Source organism: Plectropomus leopardus, chromosome 23 (assembly GCF_026936395.1).
Source record: "Plectropomus leopardus strain MGB_pleo_1.0 chromosome 23, ASM2693639v1, whole genome shotgun sequence".
In the NCBI taxonomy this organism is placed as follows: domain Eukaryota; kingdom Metazoa; phylum Chordata; class Actinopteri; order Perciformes; family Serranidae; genus Plectropomus; species Plectropomus leopardus.
The window spans coordinates 1,934,363-1,954,768 of NC_142198.1; the positions used below are offsets into that span (position 1 = coordinate 1,934,363).

Consider the following 20,406-nt stretch of genomic DNA (forward strand, 5'->3'; position numbering starts at 1 on the left):
GTGTGATCCAAACATGTACCATAACTTCAGAGTGTTGAAAAGTAAAGTCAAAATTTACTGAAAAGATATAGATGTAATCATTTCCAAAATTCACAAGATATCTAAATCTAACAAAAAATATTTGTCGGTGGTTTCCCTTAAGAATGGATGAAAGTATTGATAAACTGTTCAAATGGCAGGTAGTATAGTTGCCCTGTTGCTTGTTTTGATCGGGGTAACAGTGAAAACATCAGGGCTCAGCTGTGCAGCTTGTTAAGGAAATAGTAATGTCTGATGAGAAATAAGAAATTCTATGGAGATTTTTGAATTTGCTGTTGACCAATATTTCTTAGGATGTGGCTGGTTGTGGCAGCTTTACATTAAGGTGGTGCAGGCACATTGGGACACACCTGGTGCTGGGTCCATGACATTTTTACATGAATTCATCGAATAAGGTGACACTTGTATCAAAACCATTTACATATTAATAGGCTAACTTTCCAATCGATACAAGAAACATAATATATATACATTTTTTTTTAAAATAACATACCATTAGAATGAAACTAATGCATGCATGATGCATTACACCAATAGATTCATGTGTTACACATAGAACATAGATCATGATTCCTTATTTCGTATTATCAGCTGAGGTTACAATAAATGCCTGGTGACTGCGTGCAGGTCTGGTCAGAAATCAAACTAAGAGTTAATTTCTCAACTAAACTCATGACTTGTAGGTCCTTTAGTTTTCTACTTTTAAACCTGAAAATTACTCATTCTGGACATTTAACTGACAGCAGTACCTGTCAGCACAGAGTCATTAGAGAGGAGATGGCCAGTCCAACAGAAAAACAAAGGAAGACGTATGAAGGGCTCCCTCAACCCTCTCTTACCCCTAAGCACTTCTCTCTTTGTGACTGAGGCATAGGCTGTTCCAGACGTGGAAATATACCTCCAAATCAGGTGTGTGTGGGATGAAGGGTGCATAGTTAGTGTCTTAAACAAAGCTTTCACATTTAGCATTGCTTTAACATAAAGTTTAATTTCCAAAAAGCCTAACCCTATCTAAACTTTATAACCTGGCTAAATTGGCTGATTTGAGGAGAAATGATCCCCAAAAATTGCAAGAAATTAATACAAGACACAAGAAAATAATGTGAAAATTAGCACAAAAACAAAAAACGAGTTAATATATAAAACCTGAAAAAATAAATAAAGACACAGTGACACCTAGTGGTGGAGGGAGAAGTTGCAGGACTGTAAACAGCTGGTGGCCAGCAGACAAAGACTGTGGGGAATAACAGCATGTTTTTTTATGTCTAATTTGTTGAATTAAAGACTTTGACCAAACTGGAGCTGGTGATTGTTTGAACAGTGGATTTACTACTTAGATTACTAACAAGATAGACTAAGATGATTTGGGCGTGTTTTGTTTTGTTTCTGTCAAATTTAAATGAAGTGTGTTTTATGATGACTTAACGAGGCATTAAAGCCTCATCAGTCCACCGAGAAAACGTTGACTTCAAAAGATGTACAGTTGTATTTCTCTGTGTAATAATGAAAATTGCTGTGAGAATATTATTTTTCTTAATATTTTGTGGGTTTCTATTGTGTATTAATTAGTCTGAAAAGTTGAAAGCAAGTAGCGCACTTGCCGTTGGGGTGGAGCAAGCACCGCACACTTACACCATCATATACCAATTTCAGAAAAGTATGAAATATTACATTCCAGCCATCCTATTACATGATTTCCTACATGTTCACTGTCAGAAAGTGGTGAACGTGTAATGCATGCCTTTGCCTTTGCTACACATGCTAAGTTCCCTGGAACACAGTGGTTTTCAGTGTGAAGAGTTTTTCCATTACCTGCGGCATGAGTTGTCCCACTCGTTGAGTTATGGGCTCATTTAACACCACCTCCAGCTTGCATGCATCCCTCTGACGGGGAATATGGAACTGCAGGTCATTGTCCTGGAGGTAGGCTGACTGACCCCGTTTCACCTTTATTCCCTTATTGACTTTAACAAGTGAAGCGTGTAATGAGCAGGTCACTCCCAGCAGCAGCACCGGAAACAAGGTCCAGGACAGTGTTTGACTCTGTGAACCCATCACTACCAGTCTCAAGCTGACGTCCTGCAGGCTCTTGAAGGATGGGCTCCAAACTAAAGCTTTCAGAAACACACCTCAACAGGAGACTTCAGAAATGCAAGGTGTCTTTCTCTTCAGAAGAACCTTCATCTTCCTGTGACTGTGAGACGTTACTGTGGCGTTTGTCTGTGAGCTTTCACAGGGTCACATGATCAGTCAGGAGCTGTGAGGAAATTAAACAAGTTTTAGTCTTACATTTCTCATTTACAGGAGGAAATGAAAAACACAATAATGAACACAAAGAACGAAACATAAAATATCTCAACATTCAAGGGCACCAAATGAGAAAGTATGAAGATACTATATTTCATACAAGCACTTATAAGCTGCATTTATAAGTGCTTATATTTATTATTTATTATGCATTTATATAATTATGATTTATTTTATTTATTCATTCATTTTTTGTCCCATGTTGACATGTTAGTAAAACATTTGTTTCAAGTATTACTGAAATGATACAGGGATTGAATGATGCCACCAGCAGCAACATCACCAAGCAACCAGATGGAATCTTAATAGTAGCTAGTGATTTTAATCAACTCATCATTCAACTCCAAAGATGTAGCAGGATCAAGGATAAATGTCATTTGTTTTTTAACTTTGTTTAAAAAATGACCACTAAATCTACCTTCTATTGTTTTGAAAAGAACCAAATGCCCAAAGTTTCTGTAGCGACAATCCAACAACATATGATTACTACATGAAGAGAGAAGGGTTGTTGTAGTAGGAAAGCAGGTCTTTAGTGATCCGTCATTTCATTACAGCTGCAGAAATGGATTTTTTGGCCATTTGGGGGAGCAGCCTAAAAAACTGAAACACAGCATTGACAGCTAATATGACTTTACCAAACAATTGTTTCTTTTACTGTACATCCAGCAGACACAGAGCAACATTAACATTCATTTACTTGGACTAGTATCAACTCAAACTACTGTCAAACCAGTCTCCTGATTCACAGAGACAGGGTTGTCAGATGAAATAACCGGCACTCACCATGACGCATATCACTTTGTCAATCAATCCCGGATGTTATCGTGTGATGGCACTTAACCTCACATGTTGTGTTCACTGACCCTGACTCGGACATGCATAGCGTCAGTGTTATCCCAGAAAAGCAATTGCTATCGACATTTTTTGTTCATATTTACTCTTAGAATTGCGTGGCGGGCCGGATCAAATTGTCTCGTGGGCTGTTCACACCCCAGAGGCCAGGGGTTCCCAACCCAGCTCTAAAACCTGAGCAAATTGGTGTAATTTCTTTCAAACACAGGAGATAAGCAACTTGGCCTAAAAGTGAGTGCACAATTTATAAAAAAAAAAAAAAAAAAAAAAAATTAAAAAACCTACAAGACTGTCACTAAAAAAAGCAAAAGAACCTAAACAAAAAACTATCAAGAAAATTACCTTTAAAATGTGCCAAAAAAATCATAAATTTTTCTGTAACATAATTTTAATCCTAAAATTACGATAGTATTAGTTTTCATGAAATTTTCCCAAATTTTTGGATAATTCTCTAATAATCTTTCCCTCTTCTTGAAACTTTTTTTTTCAGATTTTTTCTTGTCACATTTTGCTAATTTGTTGGAATTTGTCAAATTTATCAAACCAATGTGCTGTGCTTTTCACAGGCTCAAATAGCTTATGAAAAGCATCTGAACACAGCACAAGAAAACAGATGTTGATCTAGGTTTCAAAGAGTTCACAGATGTCACCACATTACAACCAAATTCGAGCAGTATCTCATCATCAACCAGACTTGACAGAACGCTGGGTCTGTCTTTTGGTAACATACCGGGTGCCTCTGTCTCAAAGCCCATCATTTGGCCGTTCTCACCATAATGTCATGTCAAAATTCACCACTGGCAACCCAAGGGAGGCATGGCAAGGGCTTTATACTATGATAGGATAAGCCCAGAAATCAGCACAGATTCAATGCCCTGATCCTGCCTCCTTTACAGAGGATCTGTTCAAGATTCAAGATTCAAGATTCATTGTCATTCAGACTCTATCAGACAGGCATACAGAAGAACAACATTTCCTCACATCTGGCTCAACACGCCAAAGACAGTAAAAAATATATCCATCTGTGTATATACATATATGAAAGGTGGTTCATACAAAAATAATTTAACAAAAATAATAATTTAAGAATCGACTGTGCAGAAATGTAAAGTGCAGTCCTTAGATGACAATCAGCAGATGTTATTCAGTCAGCATGGGGGGATGCTGGTTACTGGGAGTTCAAAAGTCTTATTGCAGAAGAAGCTTTTGCAGAACCTGGATTTTCTGCAGCAAATGGACCAGTGAAGGGTCCGTGGTTGGGATGGGTGGGGTGTGTCATGATTCTGTTGGCTTTGGACAGATGATGGCTGTAGGCTGATGTCTTCAATGGATGGGAGTGGAGTACCTGTAAACCTTGCGGCGGCCTATTGTGGCAGGTTCAACAAGCCGGTCCCCCAGAATGATCGGACCCTCCCCAGCCCCACCTGTCCATCGATCACAGTGGATAAAAGTAAGGCAACATCCATACTAAGCCGCAGTAACCATCACAAGGCCCCTGGCCCAGACAGGCCAGGGTGCTGAAAGACTGATCTGTCCCGCTGGGTGAGGTCATCAATCAGAATCTCCTTGTCTCCTGCTGTGTTGCACAAGTATGGTAGGAGTCCACTCTTTTTCCTGTGCTGAGGAAGTCCAATGCCAGGGAGATGAAGACCTTCAGACCAGTGGCACTCACATCTATCCTTTGCCAGTGGACGGAGAGAGAGGTGAATGACCACCTCACCACTACGGTGGCGGGCAGGCTTGACCTGATCCAGTTTGCCTATGAGGCAAAGCAAAGCACCCTCCTGGACACAGTAAGCAGACACCTGGGCTGCGGTTAAAAAGTTCAAATAATCTCCTTTCCTAACCACCTCTCCTTAAGCTCTCTCCAGAAAACGTCAAGAGGTCAGGAAAAGATGTGAAAAGAATTCATAAGGACTTAAAAGATGACAGCGGAGGTTTTAAGAATCTGACTGCACTGACACTGGGCTCTGTGATGATGTCACGGCAAATGTTATTGATGTGGATCTACTGGGATCAAACTACAATGTTCAGATGAAGGACGACAAAAAGCACATCCTCACTCTATAATTTTTTATGCAGCAAAAGATGTTTTTGTAATTGTTTTATTTATGTTTCTCTGAAAACTGATTTACTGCCTTCTTAAAACCCAGTTGTAATGTGTATCTTAGATAGTGTGCCATAAATTCTGAGTTTTAATATTGTGATCATGACTATGATTATTATTAATCACCTTGTTGTTTTATACAAGTTCTAAAAGCTAAACAAGGAAAACTCATTGAAAAATATTACCTTTCGCAGGTAAATGAAAATGAAAAAAGAGGTGAAATGTAATGTCACACAGTGGTTGCTCACACTCACAAGACTTCCCCATATATTTAACCTTTATTTATTTATTTATTTATCTAAACCTTTATAACTATAGGTTTTATCCTCCTCTGGTGTTTTCACACTTGGGGTAGCGTTTTCTTGGTTCTCAGTTTTGAGAAGTATTCTTGTTTTACTGCTTTAAGTAATTACAAAGTCTTGCTTTTTATCCATGTGCTTGTGAATGTGTGTTTGTGTGTGTGCGTGTGTGTGTGTGTGTGTGTGTGTGTGTGTGTGTGTAGGGGAGGGGAACATACAAATTAAGTCTGATTGATGGTACTCAGCTTGTGGTGCTCAAAGCACCAAAAAATACAACTGGAAAAACTCAGCAGCAATGTCTTTCCAGAAATCATGACCCAGTTACTCAAGACAATCCACAGACCTTGTTGAGAGCAGTTTCATGAAGGAACTACTTTCTCTTTACCAAACTAAACCTGGGAGCCAGCAGACATCTGTACAGACAATATCCCCAATACTTTGCAACTCAAACCAAATTAAGGTGTGATAAATAGCACTACAGGTAAGGGGAGAGCTTCCCTTCTTTTGCTATCTAACCTGTTTTCATTCTACTTTCTTTTTTGCTGTTGGCTTCTAGTACTTAATTTATCCTTTCTTCGGTTATCAATAAGGTCTGATCTCATCTCCTCTTATCTCCCACTGAAGATGTGTGGTGGAGCTGTTTTGTATTTGGAAACGGGCTTCAGGTGTCATCCTGCCACATTCCTTCTAGCACTTGTCTAGGACCTCACACAGAAAGCACCTTATAATCAGCCTCTGCATTGGTGAACATGTTTTAACTTGTCCCCAGGAACAATGCTTGTGTTTAGAGAGCTGGGAAGATCAGGTTCAAGGACCTGAGTGCAAAAACAGGTTCTCAAATGGTCCCAGACCCCTTTGGGTAGCAAACAGTGGCCTGTTTATATTTCTAGCGGACACAAAGCAACAGAATTATCCTTCCTCTAGAGTCATTTTTGTGTCCACCTGATAAATGTGACTCCAGTATTTACGCTCCTTTTACCTCTGGTTTTGGTCACCACCTGCTCCTGACAAAAATATCTGTCTCGTTAGCTGATAAATGCTCCACTATGTTCACCAGCTAGACTTACTGGGCCTGTCAGCTGGTTGCCCCTGAGCAGGTAGTGTACAGTGGCTTTAACACAGATAATTTCAGTGCAAACTGTGGATAAAGAGAACCAAAAGAGTCAAGTTTTGGGTCAAAAGACCCAAACAACAAGCTGAAAGAGGCCACACGCCTCTGCCAACTTTGGCGATAATTCTCTGTGGGTTTGTCACTACAAGTGACTTTCTTTTAAAAATTTTATACATGGTTTTGTTCAGCTTTTCAAATTCTCAAACATTGTGATCAAGATAAGTTAGTATCACAGCATAAGATCTTGACGCACAAAGCCGAGATAGCAAAGACATGATGTGCTGCCATGAGGTGTAAGCTTAGAATGCGGCCAGACAGAACCAATTGTAGTGTTATGACATGCTGCACTACAGCTGCACGGTACCTGCTGTGACAGCATGATACAAATGTTGGCAGTGTCAGCAGAGACTGTGGCTGGATGTAACCTGTCCTGTCTGCATGATACACAGCTGGATGCTGTCAGGTTCAAATGCTGATGGTAACAATGTAATATAAGGAGCATGAAGGTTCCTAAAAGGTGGGCAGGAGGTCTGGTGTTTGCTTCCTGGCTGAATGTAATCTTTTTTACACTTTACCATGTGTCTCCTTTGCTAATCCTAACCATCTGTGCCCAGTATGTGCTTTTGTTGACGTCCTTGCATTGGTTGCCATGTGCTTCTGTTGCCTTATCATCCCACCTCGTGCAGAACTTACAGAGCAGTTGCAGGAGGGATACCTAAAGCATAACATGTAGATAGGGACTCCACGGGAAGCAATAATATGTAGCAACTTGAGATGAGAAAATGTTGAAATTACGCAATACAGCTAGTGTGGTAGTTCCCACTAAATGGGTGTCACCAGGTCTACATTTCACTGTAATGAGAGGCACACACAGACTCCCAATGTGAAAACAACACAAGCCAAGCTGTCATGACAGGTAATGATGTGTGTTATATTTCCTACCAGTCTATATGCCTTTTATAGCACTCAATGTCACCATACATCACATAAAATCAGATATACAACAAACAAGCAACAAGCACCAGTTAAAAAAAACATCAATGCAATCCACAATCAAACATACAGAGCTAATGAGATGCAGTTGTTGCTGTTAAAATTGAACCAGACAGTTTGAGAAGATGGGTTTTCAGAGCAATCTTAAATATGTTTATGGAGTCTTCTATGCAGATTTAAGGAGGAAATGAATACTTAGTGAGGAGTGAGACACAAAGCAAAGCAAGGTCCAGCTGCATGCCTGAGCTGAGAGTAGATCACATTGAGCAGATAACGGCCTGTCCAGCATTGTGTCACTCTAAATGACTGCATGCCACTGATATGGGCTGTCCGTGTGATGGCACAAAGGCCTCACTAATGTGTCCTGTTAAAGGTTTGACTGGCCCACTGACTGATGGGAGTCTTAGTGTGGGGGCTGCAGACAGGAGGGAGGTGGGAGTGCTGGGAAAGGTCCTAATGTTAAGCTGCCTGGAGCAGTCTGAGGGCCTGGGCCCTGTACGCACTTGATCCTTTTCCTGTTTTGGCAGAGCTTCATGTTACAATTGCTATACAATGTAATGTCAACAAGTTGCATCCAGGGAAGCTTTTCTATATCCGGACATGTTGGGGACTGTGGATTTAGATCCAGACAGCCAAAGACCAGCAGCTTCTCCTCAAATCAACCCGACCTGTCAGGAGTAAACTTAGTCCTGAGTGTCATTCAGGAGGAGCTCAGCATCTGCAGAGAGTAGCAGCTCTAATGACAGAGCACATCCACATTCCCATAAGCCTGTGGTCCAACAACACGCACCCCCTAATCCAAACCTAAACAAACAGCGGTATATGGAACTCTTTCCAGCTGATTCGCACCCTCTTAAAGGGCTAGTCCATACAATTTACACACGAGGGTCATTTTACATGCCATGAGATGGACTGTTCATCTAGTCAAAACAGCCAGCCTGTTTTTGTCAAATACCAATGCTTTTTTAGGCCCCTTGACATGTGATATTGAAACCAAAGGCCCTCGTCCGTGTCTTAAAGAGATGCACCAGATTTTCAACTGACTCCATGTAAACCCTCAACTGGCATATAGAGACAGTAAATGATTGTTATTGACATTGCTTTTGTTTAGAAAGTGCTACTGACATATACGTTATATGTTGCAATAGAGGTTGACGCTGTTGTGTTAAACATTACACCAGTGATGCCTCTTTTGGTTCCATGAAGCCGGCATGCTGTCTAAAATCACACACTGGAGCAACATGATGGTGCCATGGTTTGGCTCTGTATAAAAATGCAGGCATAAACAAGAGACTTCTTAGCAGCACTATAGCACAATCTCTGTGTAAAAAGGACAACAGAATAGCAATAAAACAGTCTATAACTCTGTGTCTTTTGGATATAGTGTAGTTTTGAGATACTGAGATTAAAGGTTTTGACATATACCTTCTGGGAAACACAGAACATTGGCTCCAGTGCAAGCATAAGATAGTAATCAAGGTCATGAAAGTCAAATAACATCCCATAACACTCCTAATAAATAACCCTTCCCTAACCCAGCTGAATGTTTCCTGTCTTTCCCAAAACACAAAGCAGTGGTGGGGACAAAACCCACAGCTGTGAGGGAATGTGATGCGTCATGTAACAAGTGGCTTCACTCCACAGCTGGGAATGTCTGTTCCATCCACTCACAGTTTCTTCTTCTAATCTTAATAATGACAGGGTCCCAAGCAGCCAGCAATTTTCAAAGACAGAAGAGCCATCAGGGGAGCAGAGGGGATTCTGCTGAAAACATGAGCATAGAACATTTGGCTGCCATCCAGCTGCAGAGTCCAGAGTGTGCAACAGAAAGAAACAAAAAGCTCCCAAACACTCCCTAACTGCTAGAAACCAGAGCTGAGTGTGTGTGTGGGAGAGTGCAGTTCAGTGCAGCGGTGCATGTTACTCTGCTGCACCACTACAGACAGGAGAGCAGCTACATGCAGGTTTCAAAGGATTTTCCCTCTGAATTCACCATCACCGATGCTGGTACAGATGCTGGTAAAGTCTGTCTGCTCCATTAACCCCTTGAAACCAGGAGCGACATTACTTTTCTTGTGCTGCTTTTCGATGCCTTTCACATGTTATAAAACCTTTGAAGACCTCAGAAAATTGCCATTTGTTCCAGAAATATGGGGAAAAAAGCAATCAGCAACTTGGTAATAAATGTTCCATAAATTGAAATAAATTATTTAGATTATATAAATAAATACATAAATAAATAAATAAATACATAAATAAATAAATAAATAAAAAGCTGGGGAAAAATTCAAGGGGAAAAAGAAAAAAAATTTATATTACTTTTTAGGCAGTTTGTTTTTCTAATCTCTCAATTCTTCCCTTTTTCCATTTTTTAAGATAGGGAAAACATCCAGAGAGCTATATTCATAATTATCAAAATTAGATATTTAAGATTATGTTACAGAATTGTTATCTTTTTAAACAGTTTTATAAGGTCATCTCCTTTTTTTTCCTTTGATGTTGTTTTTGTTTGTTTGTTTTTGTGCTAATTTTCACATCATTTCCCTGTACCTTTTAATAATTTCTTGAAAATGTTCATTTTCACACTGCTTATTGCCCTATTCCCATGTTTTTTAGAGAAATCAATTTGCTGATGTTTCAAAGGGTTAAAACCATGTGCTGACATATGGACTACAGGAGTTTACTTTAAAAAATAAGAGGCAGAATCACCATCAATTGTGAGAAGACAGAAGGAAGAGAAACACGAACTGTGCAAATCAAAGTCATTAGGATGAGGAATTACCAAAAAAAAAGGAAGAAAAGGAAGAAAAAGACATCCAAGCAAACATCTTATTATGTTCATGAATTTAGAAAGTCCCCAGCAGAGATCTCCACACACATTTGGACATGTCCTTACCTGATCTAACATCTGGCGCTGCGTCTTCTTCTGCCCTACCTGCTCTCTTCTGCTCCCCTCTGTAACTCCCTCATTGACAGAGCCTGCCTCTCACTCCTCAGGGACAAACTCCACCCACCAGAGAGTGAGATGAGTAGGTAGGGAGGGGAGGGCAGAGGGAGGGACAGAGGCTGAGAAAGCCTTCCTGGAGCTGTGAGATCAGTCATTGGAGCGGAAAAACCAAAAGACAAACAGCAGGCTAAGAGATCAAAGTCTTGTCCAAAATGCTGGTGGTTTGAGGGACAGCTTTGTCATTACTGAGCAGAGAGGAGTTCAGTTAAAGGCTTAACAGTCAGTAATGTGAGGAGGACACCAAAGGAGACAGAATGGACCCGATACAAAGCTGAAAAGCCACAGACAGGGGTGGAAAAAAAGGAGTCAGACTATGAAGACTCTGTGAAATCAAGTCTATATAGTGCACTATATCCGTGATAGGGGATAATTTTGAACATAGCTCAGGAGTGAAGACCTTGGGTGGAGGAACAGACTGGACATCAGTGCTGGGCTGCAAAGCTGAGGTGTAAATGCCTCATCCATACCCAGGTTTCAGCTGTGGTCTTTGCTGGTATCATAGTTTACCTACAAAATGGGACTTGAATGAAAGTAATTTTATAAACATTTATGCATTTCCTGGCCTTTTGTAGGAGGCTGAATTATCTCGAAGATAAGCTCATTCAAGAAAAAGTATCTACCCTCTCCTTAGACATATTATAATAATTTTTTTTGTTATCTTATATAGATAGTGATGATAAAATTATGATATTTATTTGTGAGCAAAACGTAACCTATGTAATATGTACTTTTGAATAATTGTATTGATGGTGGAGTAAAATATTCCCTGTAAGTGTTTTATATCTGATGTTTATCAATAAATACTCCTGTTGCATTAATGTGTATGTTGCATTTCATAGCTGTAGGTGTTAAGATTTGTACTCATTTTATCTCCTTTACACATTTTTTAATCTACAGCTATGCGCTATAAAATCATCATGTTTGCAGTGTGGCTGTCCTGTGAGAACCATGTAGCTTTTGAGTATAGTACTTTACGCCACTATTTGTGAGTAAACATACAGGCACAAAAAATAATAAATGCATACATAATGTAAATGTATTTTACGTTATGACATGAGAGAAATTAAACACAGATAAACAGATTAATGCTGTCTCTCCACCACTCCCCATAAAAATGATATCACAGCAAGTGTAGTGAACATAGTATTCAATGCATATTATGTGTTAATACTGGCAGAAAATTGCTGAAAATATATTCACTGCTGTTCCACCAAGCTGCAGCTGCATGAACCAATATATACATATACATTAACTGAATACAAAGATATACACATATTTACAGTCTATGGTCACAACGACGGAAGGATGGGAGAAAAAAAAACTATTGCAAGGGAATGCAAAAGTATTGCTGCAGGGGAACGCAAAACATATTATGAAGAAACGCAAAAGCATTGTAAGGGAACACAAAAGTAGTCCAAAAACTTGCCATGACCCTTGGGGGGCTCTTAAGTGTGTGAGTTACAATTTTTCTGTTTTTTTAGACTGGTTTGTCACCAAGAAGGTTGAAGAAGGGTAGAAGGTAGATTTATTAGTCATTTTTTTTAAACACAGTTCCATCCATCCATCCATTTTCTTCCGTTTATCTGGAGTCGGGCTGTGGGGGTATCAGCCTAAGCAGGAAAGCCCAGACTTCCCTCTCCACGGCCACTTCGTCCAGCTCTTCCCGGGGGATCCCGAGGCGTTCCCAGGCCAGCTGAGAGACATAGTCTCACCAACGTGTCCTGGGTCTTCCCCAGGGCCTCCTACCGGTGGGACGGGCCCTGAACACCTCACCAGGGAAGCGTCTGGGAGGCATTCTAATTAGATGCCTGAGCCACCTCATCTGGCTCTTCTCAATGTGGAGGAGCAGCGGTTCTACTCCGAGCTCCTCTCGGACGACCGAGCTCCTCACCCTATTCTAAGGGAGAGCCCAGTCACCGTATGGAGGAAGCTCATTTCGAGCTTTCGGTCACTACCCAAAGCTCGTGACCATAGGTGAGGGTAGGAACAAAGATCGACCGGTAAATCGAGAGCTTTGCCTTTCGGCTCAGCTCCCTCTTCACCATGACAGAACGGTGCAGAGTCCGCATTACTGCAGACGCTGCAGCGATCCACCTGTTGATCTCCCGCTCCATCCTTCCCTCAATTGTGAAAAAGACCCCGAGGTACTTAAACTCCTCCACTTGGGGCAGGATCTCATCCCTGACCTGGAGAGGGCACTCCACCCTTTTCCGGCTGAGAACCATGGCCTCGGATTTGAAGGTGCTGATTCTCATTCCGGCCGCTTTACACTCGGCTGCGAACCGATCCAGTTGGAGGTCATGGCCTGATGAAGCCAACAGGACCACATCATCTGCAAAAAGCAGGGACCCAATCCTGAGGTCACTAAACCAGACCCCCTCAACACCCTGGCTGCGCCTAGAAATTCTTTCCATAAAAGTTATCAAGAGAACTGGTGACAAAGGGCAGACCTGGCGGGGTCCAAGCCTCATCGGAAATGAGTCCAACTTACTGCCAGCAATGTGGACCAAGCTCTGGCATCGGTCGTACAGGGAGCGGACAGCCAGTATCCGGGGTTCCGCTACCCGATATTCACGGGCTACGGATCACATACCGCCGGTGTCCACCAATGGGTACTGACAGGCACCGACCACCTTACGGCCACAGCACCGATCAGCCACCTCAGCAACGGAGGCACGGAACATGGCCCACTTGGATTCAATGTTCCCCGCCTCCCCCGGACATGGTCGAAGCTCTCCCAGAGGTGGGAGTTGAAGCTCCTTCTGACATGAGACACTGCCAGACGTTCCCAGCAGACCCTCACAATGCGTTTGGGTCTGCCAGGTCTGACCGGCGTCCTCCCCCACCATCGGAGCCAACTCACCACCAGGTGGTGATTGGTTGAGCGTTCCGCCCCTCTCTTCACCCGAGTGTCCAAGACATGCGGCCGCAAGTCCAGTGACATGACTACAAAGTCGATCATTGAACTGTGGCCTCGGGTGTCCTGATGCCAAGTGCGCATATGGACACCCTTATGCTTGAACATGGTGTTTGTTATGGACAATCTGTAGCGAGAACAGAAGTCCAATAACAAAATACCACTTGGGTTAAGACTGGGGGGGCCATTCCTGCCGAACACACCCCTCCAGGTCTTACTGTCGTTGCCAACATGAGCGTTGAAGTCCCCCAGCAAAACGAGGGAATTTCCAGAAGGAGCACTCTCTAGCGACCCCTCTAAGGATTCCAAAAAGGGTGGATACTCAGTTGGGCCACAGGCACAAACAATAGTCAGAATCCGTCCCCCCGCCCGAAGGCTGAGGGAGGCTACCCTCTCGTTCACCAGGGTAAACGCCAACATACAGGCCCCGAGCTGGGGGCTAATAAGTATTGCCAGACCAGCCAGAATATAGCAACAAAGGCTGCTGCAACTACATGTGCTGCGATTGTAATAGCAAGTACTATAAATTTGTATATATGTATCTATGTGTGCGTTTGTGTGTGTGTGTGTGTGTGTGTGTGTGTGTGTGTGTTTAAAGATAAATAGGTAGATAAATACATAGATAGAGAAGTATTTATAAATACTTTATTTATATAATGTTGAAAACTTAATTTAAAAAATCTGGAACACAGATTCAGAAACGCCCTCTCCAATATCCACCACAGTTGCATCAATATACAGTGGAGGGTCTTCTTGCCGCAGGGGCATTTTTGGGGCACCCTTCCACCTTTCCCAAGTTCTACGAGCAAGGAGAGTTCCAGATAGCACTGGAGCATGACACCAAAGGCAACCCCATTACATGGAAAGTGGAGAATGAGAAGCTGGACAACCACCACTACCTGCCTCTATTATGAGAGACTGTTCAGCCGTATAAGTGGCTAACTAAGTGGCTAAGCAGTTTTTTATTTTTAAGTAATTCTTAAATAAATGAAAAATGAATTTAATAAATACTTTATTTTTTTACAGCTATTGAAGTAAAGCCAATTTCACACGCTCTCACACCATACCCCCTGTTTCCCCCCCCGCAAAATCCAAAATAAGAATAAAAGTTTTAGGAACCGGTGAAGAGGGCCGGTCAAGTCACCAGCAATATCGTTTGGACTTCCTTCAGAATTTTACAGTATGAGAGTTTACAAGGGCAGATCTGCTGATCAAAGCAACCGAAACTCGGTTCCAAGTTAGGACGGGGTACTTCATGCCAAGTACCGGGTACCTGTGAAAAAGACAAAACAAATTCGGTTCTGCTTATCGGTTCCTAAACGTGACATAAAAATCAATGAATGCAAACAAAGGCTATATAGAAGACTATGGCTCGTTTGGCTACCTTCCTGGACCTTTTCTCCCTTTTGTCAGCAGGACCTGTTACTTCACACATCAACACCACAATGAGATGGAGAGCCAGCGTGCATGACTAGCGTGTTACAGCCATATAGTCTATGGTCACAGCCATACCGCAAACCCTCCCAAATTAATGGGAGATTCCCATTTCATGCAGCCCTCTCTCAGTGTGCTCCCGGCGTCACATTTTTCCTGTATTTCTCCTGATTTAGAGCCCTCGACCATGTATGTAGTCTCCACGAGGAACTAGGGGTCATGCCTGACCCAATATATGGAAGAGGGATTTTACTGCTCTAAAAATGTCACTTTTTGCCATGTTTAACTAAATACCCGATAAGCAGCAGCTGGTTAGAGAGTTAATACTGAAAATGCACAGAAATAGTTCTGTTTTTATGAAACGTGCCTGAATACAGACTGTGTGCCAGGTGTGTGCGCATTTGGACAAGAGAGTGCGACTCAGGCCTCACATTCCTGTCCGAACCAAAGTTACTGAGCCCAAGAGTTTAATTTTACTATGTTCAACCACTGACAAAAAACATAAAGCACTAATGAAAACAATATGCCTACCACATTTTGCTGATTGCACAGCTGATCGATAGATTGCAGTAGACTGACAGTGCGCCACAGCAACCGAGACAGAGACAGACAACAGAGTTTGTCCACACAGCATCTGAACAGTTAAACATTCAGCTAGGAAAGTGACTTCTTCAGATTTCTACAGAAGACTTTGTTTTAGTGTCACGTTCAGTCAGACTTTCTAAATACGATGACGCATCTCTCCATCTTTCATCCAGCTGCGCTCTGCTGGTTCCGTTTTTATCAGGAGAGGATTTAGTGATTTGAGGGGCCTGGCACCCCAGTCTCTTTCTGCCTTGCTTGATTTCATCCATTCTCTAAATGTGAGTGATGATGGGCTGTAGAATAAGTTATTCTGTTTTCACACACAACATACCTGGCTGCCCAATGTAACATAAAGTAGGCCTACAGTTATTGCGCTTCAGTTAAGGTATAATTCACTTTTAGTTCATTAAATGCAGTTTGACATTCACGCTAATGTTTTTTTAATGCATATCTGTGTGTGAATCATACATCTTTATTTGTTGTTATAACAATTCAAAGACTAAATTTGTTTTTCATCAAAACTTCTTTTACACAAAATGAGCCAGGCTATGTCATGCTTTGTGTAAGGAAAAAAATGCTGCATGGCACATTTGCACGCGCAGCGCCAACCCCATTTCAGGACAACCCAAGGTAATACAAGCAAATATTACCTACATTTGCATTCATTTAATGAATTGCTTAAATAACAGTAATATTGTATATCTTAATACTTGTCCAAAAAGGTTCAAACAATGGAGAATCCACACACACTCATCACTCCAATCAAATGTTTTTAATGTAATTTCTTTATCCTGAAGGCACGTCTGATAATTGAATAGATACAATCGCATTGGGGTTGCAATCCTGCTGCTTCTCCGATTTTAACATTAGTGTTAGCTAACAGATGCTAACAGTGTATTTTATCCAATTTCACCCTCATTCAGGCCCGCCGATAGGGGGGGACAAACGGGTCTGCTGTCCCGGGCCCAGGGAGAGGGGGGCCCACAACTGGGCCCTCATTAAATTGTGGAATTAAAAAAATTGTCAGAATAGTGGAAAACTATTATTTCAATCACATTACAGTTTTTTATTTGTATTCTCCTAGTTGTCCTTGAGAAATAGTGATCATGAACCCTCCCACCCCAAACACAAAAATGGTTTGGCCCAGATCAAACTTTGATGTTGTTATTAATTTGAAGTTGAGAAGGCGCGCGGGTCTACAATCAAAATGTCTGGTAAGCACAAGTCCGGTGCCCAGAAAAGGAAAGAAAAGGGAAAAAGAGAAGAGGAAAACAAAGGGCTGAGAAATGCTCTAAACAAATATTTTAAAAAATGTGCCGACAGTGAAGCTGGGACGAGTGGAATAGAGCAAGGTAAGTAGTGCAGCCAACCTTATAAAGCAGCCTAACTGACCAGCTCTAATGTTAACGGCCATTAGCCTAGCTTGTACAAAAGCCTGACAAAACACGTTATCTTTGACAGAAACAGAGAGGAGGGAGAGCGAGCAGCAGTCAGGTGTCAGGAGTCAGGCTACGGGTGACGGAGAAGAGAGAGGGGGGTTGTGTCACGGTGGAGCGGAGGGGCAGAATGAGGCTACCGGTGACAGAGAAGAGACAGAGGGGCTGTGTGACTCTGGACCGAGTCCGGGGCAGCAGAGTGAGGCTACCGGTGACAGAGAAGAGAGAGGGGGGCTGTGTCACTCTGGACCGAGTCCGGAGCAGCAGAGTGAGGCTACCGGTGACAGAGAAGAGAGAGAGGGGGTGTGTCACGGTGGAGCGGAGGAGCAGAGGAAGAGAGGAAGAGAGGAAGAACAGATGAGAGAGGAAAACTGGAGAGGTGAGGAGATGATGACAGAGGAGAGGAAGAGCAGATGAGAAGAGAAGAGAAGAGAGGAAGACAGCAGAGGTGAGGAGATGAAGACAGGAGAGGAAGAGCACATGAGAAGAGAGGAAGACAAGAGAGAGAGGTGAGGAGAGGAAGACAGAGGAGAAGAGAGGAACTAATGTCAGTTATGAGATGTTCATTTGGTTTTGAAGTTAGAGAACTGACAATTCTAGCATGACGTTGAACTGATAAAGTTTTCATTTAAAGTTTGATATACATGCTTATTTACTGTATTATCAGTTGACAGAGAGAAAATTCTTAAAATTAAAATGCCTAATTTATTCTTCCCTGGTCTATTTTTCCTGCATGTATAAGGATTAGAAAATGTGTATGCATAACTCTTAATAATATTAGCAGGTCCTTTGTGACAAGTATATAAATGTCATATTTAACTAAAATCTCAGCTGCCATGGAGAGCTAAGATTTTCCCCTCGTATACAATACCTTATTTATTGCATTATCACAATATATCAAACATAACTGGTGATGTTTAGTGACAAAAAAAACCCGGCGGTGGTGGAGGGGAGGGCCCATCTAACATTATCTTGTCCCGGGCCCAGACAAGACTGTCAGCTGGCCTGCCCTCATTTGTCTTGTTTTGTGTGAAGTTGGTGAAGTTTTTCTGCCATGCATTTTATTTATAGTTATTTTAATTTACCCACTTACAGTCCCAAAAATATGATTTCTGAAAAAAGAATGGCTGCAATGTCAAAAGGTTTCATGCAATAATTTTGTTCAACACCTTCAATTTAAGCTGAAGGTGTGCACTTAAATCGCAGTGTGATTGCTTTATTTCAGATCCAATTGTGGTAGCGCACAGAGCCAAAATTATTAAAAAAATTGTGTCACTGTCCAAATATTTCTGGACCGAACCGTCCATTATGTGTTAGCAGCTGTGGTGGTATGGAATTTTTTTTTTTTTCGTATTTTCTCCGGACTTGTTGGGCTGTGTTTTCTGCTGTGTGTGTGTGTGTGTGTGTGTGTGTGTGTGTGTGTGTGTGTGTGTGCTTTCAGAGGCTGGAGGTTGGACCTGGTGCTGGAGCTCTGCATGCACACCTGCTGCTCATTCTGCTCATTAACTCCAGCTTTAAAACCCTGGACTCACACTTCCATGCTGCCAGACTCTTTCTGCTCCTCACAGTGGCTCTTCTCCCGTGTAGTTTTCTGTGACCAAGTTACCATTATCATTCTCCAGTGTTTCTGGTTTATGACAATTTGCTTTTTTCCCCATTTTCAGTGCCTCATTCTTCCAAGCTCCAGTGCCTCAGCCACAAGCCTTGAAGAGACTAAAATGAATATGTTTAAAATGTAAACAAATCAACTTAAAATATTCATGTATATATGGATTTAATTGTAGGGCTTCTCTGAGGTTGCTTAACCCTTTGAAATCTGGATAGACACCAGTTCTCTTGTGCTGAGTTCAGATGCCTTTCACAAACATTAAAACATTTAAAACCTGAGAGAATTCATCTGGTTTTCCTTCAAAACTTATGAAAAAAGGCAATGAGCAGAGATGCCTCAAAACTTTTTGACCTTGTTAATATAGTCCTTTTTTAGGTATTTTTTCTTGTTATTTTTTTTATCCTTTTTTCCCCCACTCATTTTGTTCTTTCTTTGGGTCATGTCTTGATTTTTTTCAATTTTTTATCAGTTAATTAATTAATTTGTTTCACCCTTTTTTTCTTTTTGTGCAAATTTTCAGGTCATTTCTTGATTGCCTCAGTGTGAAATGACATTTCAGTGACACTAGAGGGAGCCAGAGCTTCATTTTCAGAAAGAGTGCACAGTTTGGAGAACTGATCCTGCACTGTTGTGTGTGTTTAAGATTTTCATGCTCACAGAAGGTCTTAACATCATGACAGGTTTATAAATATCATAAATTGATTCAAAATGGTGTTTTTATTGTGTGAAGCATGATTTGCTCGTATGAAAACTGCAATACACATAATGTCTGATTGATTGATTGATTGATTAAATGAGTAATGACTAAAATATTTTAAAAAAATGCAAGAAATTTTAAAAAAGGACAACAAAATTATAAAAATATGGTTATTAAAAGCCCCCCCATTAAAATTAAATAAATGAAAACCAAAACAAAGAAATGCCCTAGACAGAGCGCTTAAAAGGTTATAATAATTGTGTAACATGATTTTGCATTTATACTAAATATAATATTGTTTATATATATATATATATATATATATATATATATATATATATATATATATATATATATATATATATATATATATATATATATATATATATATATATATATATATCAGTTATAAGTACTTTCTTGCAATTTGTGGAAGTTTTCTCACCAATTTGCTCATTGCCTTTTTTTTCACCAACACATCCCTCACAACCTCCAGGAAACTCTTTAATAATTTTTCAATGTTCATATTTCATTTATGTTTTTAACTGTTCAATTACACTTTATGCAAATGTGAGTTTTTTGGTCTAAAAGTAGTAAAATAAAAACAAGCTTAAAAAATATATGTACATGTACAAATGTATTAATTTAATTTATTAAATTTTGTAGTCTCCTCTGAGGTTGCTTAACCCTTTGAAATCTGCATAGACACCAGTTTTCTTGTGCTGACTTCAGATGCCTTTCTCAAACATAAAATCCTCTGAAACCTGAGAAAATTAATTCAGTTTTCATCTAAAACTTGAGAAAAAGGTAATCAGCAGAGATGCCCCATGTTTTGTTTTTACGAGAGAAATAAAATCAATAGAAATTTATTTTCAAATAAAGGGGGGAAATATCCATATGACTATATCGGTAAAATTTAGTTACAGAAATGAGAAATGTGTGTGTGCGTATTTTTTGATTCATTTCAGGTCATTTCTTGATTTATTTTTCATTTGTAATTATTTAACTTTTTT

General features: G+C 40.8%; 1 protein-coding gene across 1 annotated transcript in view; it reads right to left on the minus strand.

The window, feature by feature from the left end:
* Positions 1–10,691, minus strand: part of frem1a (Fras1 related extracellular matrix 1a) — a 68,309-nt gene extending 57,618 nt beyond the window's left edge. Inside the window, exons 1-2 of the mRNA XM_088073325.1 lie at positions 10,605–10,691; positions 1,852–2,296 (exon numbers count right to left, since the gene is read on the minus strand). Of these exons, the coding sequence (XP_087929451.1) occupies positions 1,852–2,094 (243 nt within the window). The 5' untranslated portion in view covers positions 2,095–2,296; positions 10,605–10,691. The remainder of the gene's footprint in view (positions 1–1,851; positions 2,297–10,604) is intronic.
* Positions 10,692–20,406: the final 9,715 nt, after the last annotated feature.